The sequence below is a fragment of the Theobroma cacao genome, chromosome 7 (assembly GCF_000208745.1).
Source record: "Theobroma cacao cultivar B97-61/B2 chromosome 7, Criollo_cocoa_genome_V2, whole genome shotgun sequence".
NCBI classification, from domain to species: Eukaryota; Viridiplantae; Streptophyta; class Magnoliopsida; order Malvales; family Malvaceae; genus Theobroma; species Theobroma cacao.
Window position 1 is genome coordinate 14,732,078 of NC_030856.1, and position 8,170 is coordinate 14,740,247.

An 8,170-nucleotide genomic window follows, 5' to 3' on the forward strand; every position below is an offset into this window, starting at 1 on the left:
ACCTTTATTAAGGTTGCCAATAGATAAATAGATAGATTCAAACTCAAAATCATTTCAAATTTATACTTAAGCATGAGTACTGAAAACGGAGTTAGCCATCCTGTGGCTCATAAGTCATTCAGATTCAAACTCGTTTTGAAGAGTTGAAAGCAATAAAAGCGCTTGTTCCCCATACACAAAACTAATAACATAGTATGTACTTACATCAGAATACATTTAAAACCACAACTTAAAAATCATGTTTTCTATGAAACCATTCAATAAAACGGATATATGCAGAATTAAATCAAACATGCATATTTTTAACAAAATATATTCAAAACTATATATCTACTCACAGTGGAAAGAGGCACTTTTCCTCTAGCTTGCAATCCTTAGCTCAAGGAGAAAGAGAGTAAGTTTCAATCATAGTGAGAGAAAATTAATAACCAATCAAATCGAACTTAATAGCTCAAGGAAGCCAAATCTCATCTTAATTTTGAAGTTAGAGCTTCCACCTAGGCCAAATTGGAAGGAGGAATGAGTGAGGAAGAAGAAGATAGGCTTTGGACAATGTGAGAGAGGAAGAAAATTGAAATGGGTGGATAGGCCAAACTGCGCATGTAATCCTGGAGGATGGGGGTGGTCGATCCCTTTAGGACAAAATGCAAAAATAGCCTTCTTTTTTTATTTTCTTGCTCCTTATCCTCCAGTCATTCCCTTTCACTCATTTTAATAAGGTGAAGACTGAATCCTTGTATATTAAGCTCAGAATAAAGGTCCTTTCACTAGTTCACCAAGTAAATTTCTCATTTTACCCTTACATACTAAATCGTACAGGGTGCAAACTAGTTGCGACAATGTTACAGATTTAACATAAGAATGGTTGCAAAATCATTACTTGATGCAGGCTACACCGTTGCTCTAACATCTGAGTCTACATGTGGTCCTACCCCTTTTATTGTTGCAAGCTAGCCCGTTATACATACAGAAGTTTAAGCTCTGAAGCAAGATGTTACTCAGATTTAGGATAAAATGAAGCTCAACAACAACAACAATAACAACATACACGATATGAAGATTTCCATAAACCAATTGCTGCATCTCATGATGGGAAAAGTCTCTGGTACATCATTTGAGCAAGGTGGTCCATCTAATATCTAAGAAGCTATAACGAGATGAAAGCACAACTTAATTTTATGTTGACAATGTCTATAAACTTGATAAAATTTTAAACAATTATTATACTTTATTTTAGAATATTTTTGTATATTCTATTTCAATAAAAATTAAATTACAATATCTTTATCTTATATTTATTTTGACCAATCTCATTGCATCAAAATAACAATTATGAGACAAATTACCAACCAATGTCATTGTATGAAAAAATGCCTCTTTGTATTCTTGAACAATTATTGATGGAATTAGAGGCATTATTGACGGAATTATAAACATTACCAATAGAATTTGAAGCCATCACTGATGGAATTATCATGCAATACTGACGAAATCTGTCAGTACTGTTGACCGAACCTAAACCCATTTTCAATGGAATCAATTCCATATATCGACCAAATTTCACACCTTTATTGATGGATACCTTCCTTATTTATACATTGGTTCCATTGGTGTTACTTAAGTGATTCGTTGGAACTAAACTAATAGATTAATAGACAAAATTCTTTCTTCTTTTGACGATCTGAATAATTGACGAAACATGGATTTTGCTGATGAAATTTGCCACAGAGTAAAATAGTTATTTTGTAGAAATAAAAAAAAAGAACAGAAATAATTATTATGTAATTTGATATTTTTGCTCTATTGCAGCTTTTGTTCGATTGTATAAGGACTTTCCCTCTGTTGATCTTGATATTTAATATATCTACTCAACCTTTCAAAAAAAACAAAACTATTATGTTGTTTGGTTTATGACATGTTATTGGCATTATAATATTATTCCAATGTTTGGTTGCTAAAAATAGATTTAGAATAATAAAGCAATAAATGATGAAAAGATAAAAATATAGTTTTTATAATTATGATTTTTAACTTAAAATATTAACCATTTTATATTTATTAAAACTATTAATAATATACAATTCAAATTTTAAAATGGTTATTTATTTTGAAGAATTAAATTTTCCCCAATTTATTTAAATATGAACAATTTATAATTAAAACTCTAGGCTTTTAGTTTCAAATAAATATTTAAAATTCATTTTTTTAATTTATTTTTTTATCTATTTTCATTTTTTCCTCTTTTCATCTTTTTTTTTTCGTTTTTTTTTCCTCTTTCACTGCTCAAACCACATCCGACCATCAAAGATGTGATCGACATAATCGAGCACCAATCTGGCCCTTTCTACAGCCAAATCCAATTGGTGCTCCCCGTTGCCATAGTCACCGACCTCTATGGATTTTTAAGACAACTATGGATTTTTTCCAAATTTCATGTTAATTATTATATAAATGTAAAATATTGCTCCATTCATACTATTTTATTTGTTCATCCTTTTTAGACAAACCAAAACTATGTTTTTTGCTTTCTTTCATAAACACCTATTATTCTTACAATTTATATTTAAAAACTAATTTCCTCGTTTTTTCCTATTCCTATTGAAAATCATGAAAATCAATTTTATAAAAATATAAAATACACCAAAATCATTTTTTTAAACTCCATAAAAATCAAATATAGACAATAAAAATGAAAGAAAGGGTACCATTGAAGATCACATACAAAAAAAAACTACACGATCATTGTGTACTTTTTCTCACCCAATATATATTCATTAAGGGCAAAGTTTTAGAGGCGCAAAACTTAATTACAAGCAAAAGTGTAATAAGATAACAAACACAACAACGTTTTTTTCATTACTAGAAACGTAATTCATAATAACACTTACATGATGGCAAGAATATACAAAAATATATCAAAAAAATCTGCAATGAGGACAACAATGTTGTTATATATATAAATGTATTCAATTGAAAAATGTAGAAGAAAATTAGTTCACAACTTTTCTAATTTTATTTTATTTTTATTTAAAGAAATAGAGATTTGCATTAAACTTTTTAAAAACAGAGGTACATGTTGAGTTAAATGTTTAATTACATGATGTAAAAATTTTGACTAAAAATCTAAAATAAAGAGCTAACAAACAATAACCGTACTAAGTCCAAGTCATTTGTTGATACTAATAACATAAAATTGGGCAAAACAAACATTAAAACCAATCTGCCATGAATTATATTAATTGATAAGGGAGAGCCTTTCATATATAGATCCACGTAGTCGAGTTGAATAAAGAAGCATGATTTTTTGCTTGTATTTCATAACAATTTAAACCTCGTCTCCAGTCCAGTTCCCTTTCATCTTAGGACCTGTAGGCCCTTCTTGCCCTAGCACTTCATTGGGTAGGCCTTTTATAAATTTCTCAAAAGCAGATTTAAGCTTCCCAGGCAATAATTTTTCCACCTTCTTGATCTCATCCTCCAAGTCATAACTAATCTTGGGACCCCATTCTCTGAAATAGTTTAGCCAAGGTGGCTCAGTAAGAGTAGAACCCAAATACTCAGCTGCAACTAATGAAAATTGGAGGCCAGTATCTAAAAGCATCTTACTCTTGGCTGTGTCATTCCTAATTCCTATCCCTCCACTTCCTTGCAAAACTAGGCCAGGTTTTGAATACATGGCATGGCCATTTAAGGATGCATAGGTACAAGGCTTATTCCCACCTTGAAACTCAAGTTGTGATGCATTCAGCCATGAACCCCCACTATGTTCTGAGAAATACATACTGTGTAATTCTCCATTAAAGTTGCTGACCCTCAAAGTCACATGCTCCCAGTCTCCAACATGTTCACCAATCCTTCCTAACGAGATGTTGATGAATTCTACTTTAGCCCTTGCTGGTCCATTAAAGGGGTAAAACACCCATATCGCTATGTCCGTATAGGTTGCCCCCAACATAGGTTTTACATGCAAATAAACTTGAGACTTTTTCAAATCTCCTTTCTTTACTCTCTCCTTGGTTGCTTCGTCCATGGGAAGATCCAACCAATAGTTATCATCGTTTGAACCGCCTTGGGGAAGGTTTGAACCCGTTGGTTGTATTGAAACTGGTTTCGACTCTTCTCCCTTTGTGTACAGTAATGCCCCATTGACAAAAAACCAATTGACCGATAATGGGAGGTAGACTTCATCGGGGTGAAAATAAATCCAAGGAGAGTAAGCCTGAAATAATGTCTCAATTTGGCGTAGATTAGGCATGCAAGATAAATTAGATTTGACATTTTTCAAGCATGCTAGAGGTGCAGTGGAGCCAGCATTAGGATTTTGAGCAACGAATGTACCCACGGAAACACCCATGTATTGAGATCCTCCATTGACGGGCCTTGAACCGAAGACGTTGAATTCTTTTGTATCGATTCCCTTGTCCGGTCCCCATATCCGTGCATCATTCTCGCTTCGATCGGTAAAATCAGATCGAACGCAACGTACTTTCTCCAGGGAAGGCTTGTCTTGAGTGTTCGTGACAACATGGCCCACAGCCTGGTAGCCGTCAGGGGCAATGGGCAACCAAATGTAACCATTCCCATCTTGCTTGATTTTCAAAGACTCACTACTCCAAACAAGGGTGTAATCGATTGGCTGTTTTAACAAAGCCCCACCTGTGTCATCTTTTGCTGCAAGAACCCACCCGAAAAGCAACCCATTGTTGGGTTGGGCATAGCAGCCCAGCATGTAGTATCCCTCTGGTATTGATGATGGTTCAAAAAATGTAGCCCCAAGATTGTCTGGCCCCCCTTCATGAGTGGCCCAAACTTTCGTAAAAGATGATACCTGGCATACATGCATTCCACCAAGATCAATAGCTCCACTTGCAAAGCCTTCACCTGTGTAGTAATTCATGAAGTCAATCAAACAGTCAAGAAAAATATGATTTTCTTGTCAGAGATCAAATAGAGGTACCTGCTGGCCATGCCGGTAATGGAGAGGGAAGCCTGAAGGCGGTTTCGATTGGCAAAGCCCTTTTTCCTTTGGAGACATCTCTTGCTGAAGGGACTGTGCAACAATTCCCCATTACGATCTTTTTCAAGAATAGATTGAATAATGAGATATATGTAACAAAAGAGAGTGAAACTTCCAAGAAGATTAAAGCTGGCAAGCATATTCTGTTTTGTGCAAGATGGGAAAGGAATTTGAAGCCATGCGGCTAAAAAGAACACACGGGGGCAGGCCAACGGATGTGACGTGCAAGAAACCCAATTGGGTTTTAACATGCTTTTGGACATTGTTCAACCTCTCTTCTACACCAAGCTTCTTTTCTTTGGTTCTGATTGGTTTGCTTTTCTTGTAGCATCAAGCTAGCTGCTGATGTTACATACAAAAACAGACTCTTAGGAGGCCGTCCACTAGCGCTGGTTTTTCAAAAGCCTGCTCCAAACACAAGACTTGAAGATATTTAAGTTTCTTGCTTCCAAAAGCAAAACGTTAGCGAAAGGGACATCCAAACTGCAACCAAGGACAAATGTTTTTAAGATGGAGTAAGGATAGGACATAGGAGACGGTAAGCATAGGGTCCTCATTTAAATCAAATTGCAACATCTAACGTCAAAGTGCATTTTTCTATAGTTTTTTTTTTTTATCTGTATTTTTTTCTCAATTGACGCTATGTGATTAAGTTCAGGTCTCATAAAAAATTACATCGTTAATTTTATCTAATAAATTATAAAAATTATCTTTAATTGTGTGATAAAATATAAAAATGTCTTTAAATGTGAACATATAAGATACCTTCTAAATTAAAGGTATTCTAATAATTTATTAGGTGAAATTAATTAGCAATGGAACTTTATCAATAAGATACTAATTAGAAACAATCATAGATTTATTTAGAGAAAAGTTGAAACTATAAGAATGTAAGCGAAATTTAACATTAAATTGAATTTTGAATTATGTAGTAAAATAATTAGATCATTGATAACGACAGATGCTTATTGTTGAAAATTATTTAAACTAATCATTACATCTTATATTACGTGAAATTTAACTTAGGTGTAGTCATCCTTTTGTATTCCTAGATCCCTTAAAAAATTTGGATGCGGCCTCCTTTATTCTTTTGCCTCTTGGATGAAAAATCCTTGTAATGTCTTCTCTCATAACTTATTTGTTGGGTGAGGGCCGATCATGCATCATATACAAATAAAACAAAACGAAAATAAATTTAAAAATTAAATTTACACCTTACCTTCCTGGAACCTCTTTCATGCCAAATCGAGTACAGAATTAAATTAAAATAAAAGTATATGATCATATCATTTTACCTAAATAACAAAGGTTGATGAATCCTTTGTTAAACCACCAAATCAACTTTCAAAAGCTCAACCACCTGAGCACAATTGTTGCAAACCAAAGCTGTCTAAGGAATCCTTATGCAGCCTCCAATGGTGATCCACACTAATGAATAAGAAAATCCTTCTTTATGGATTGGGAGTGCTATGCCTTGATAATGTGCTAGCAAAGATGAGTTTCATAAACTCATAATCCACACAAAATTGTGAGGCTGAACACACAAAAAAAATGAATGAAAAACTATTTTTTTTCCTCACAAAAGGAATGGCAAGACAAAAGAATTTCTAATGTGCGTTCACTCTCTTTTTTTTTCAGCCGTTTTCCACTCTTTTTTGTTTGAAGGCTATAGCAAGGTATTTATATCTTGGATTAATTTTAAACCCTAATTACAAAAATATTTTGTAATTGCCAATTAATCCAATAATTTGAATAAACAATCTAATTAAGTCCTTTAGAAACCCAATTAACTTGATTGTTTAATTTAATCAATTAGGTCCAATAACTTAATTAAACAATTTAATTAATTAAGCCCAACACTTTAATTAAACAATTTTAATCAACTAGGCCCAATGACTTAATTAAACAAATTTAATCAATTAGGCCCAATGACTTAATTAAATAATTTAATTAATTAGGCCCGATGATTTAATTAAACAATTTAGTTAATTATGTCACGACCCGATTTTCGAGCCACTACCGGCGCATGGACTCAATGGACATAGTCCGCTAAGCCCAAGCAAGCCTATTTATATAATCCTGCTCATCATCCCGTCAACTATTCTTACATTTACATCTCATAATCTCAACCCTTAAGTACTTTAATAGTAAGTTATAACAATCAAAAACTGCATTTATATTAGCCCGAAATAACATTAACTATTGCCACTCATGATGGCTTTACTAATTAAAATATACATATATGGTCTAAGGCATACATCTTAGTGATGTAAAGTACTAAGGAAACAAGGAAACAAAACGACGTGGACACCTCGACCTATGTCACGACCCGAAACTCCCCATCGAGCCCATGACAACCGTCGCGAAGCCTCGACAGACATTCTTCACCTCGAATGCCGATCGAAACCTCGCAAGGCTCTCGTATCAGCTTTCTCACTTCCCCGGTGAGCAATAGTTATCAAATATCGTAATTCGAAGGATTACGAGTCATTTTCAAATCAGAACATAACATATTGTTTTCTAGCTCACAGGGGCATTTTCGTCATTTTTTGTCAAAAATCTCAAAACTTGCTAAAAATACAGTAGGTAAGCAAAAAATATATATTTAGTGATTTAAAAACAAATTAAGTATCTAAAACGTTCATTTGAAGTGAAAATTTGACCATTTGAATATAATAAAAATATTCAATAAAATAAACTATTTTCTTGTAAAATAATTTTTATAAAGCTATCGGTAAATAATTCTTATAACGTAAAAGTTAATTATATTCATATATACTATAAAGCAAATATCCAAAGCATAACATTACTTTTATAGCGACACGTGGGCCCACATCAAATCAAAATGCATTGGAAGTTGAAAACCTACAACTTTTGCCGATTCAAGTCCAAATGAAGGTCCTTGTTAAAGTCAGCTAACTATGGAATTCCTTGAGCCTAAAATGTGAGGAAATAAGGGTGGTGCGATTATAAAATCTCAATGAGTAAACAGACTGTCATGACCCGGAACCTCCCTTAAGCCCATGACAATCGCCGCGACATTCCGATTGACACTCATTACTCGGAATGCCAACCGAAACCCCGCAAGGCTTACATATCAGTTTCTTTCCTTTCCTATGAGCAATCATTGTTAAATATCAAGTTTTTAGAGAA

The 8,170-nt window shown here is 33.6% G+C and overlaps 1 protein-coding gene across 1 annotated transcript; it reads right to left on the reverse strand.

Annotated features, from left to right (window-relative positions):
- Positions 3,210-5,196, reverse strand: LOC18594860. Its single transcript, XM_018124097.1, has 2 exons — positions 4,958-5,196; positions 3,210-4,881 (listed from the first exon to the last, which is right to left on the reverse strand). Exons 1-2 carry the CDS (start codon positions 5,067-5,069, stop codon positions 3,326-3,328), a joined length of 1,668 nt encoding a protein of 555 aa, XP_017979586.1. The 5' UTR covers positions 5,070-5,196; the 3' UTR covers positions 3,210-3,325.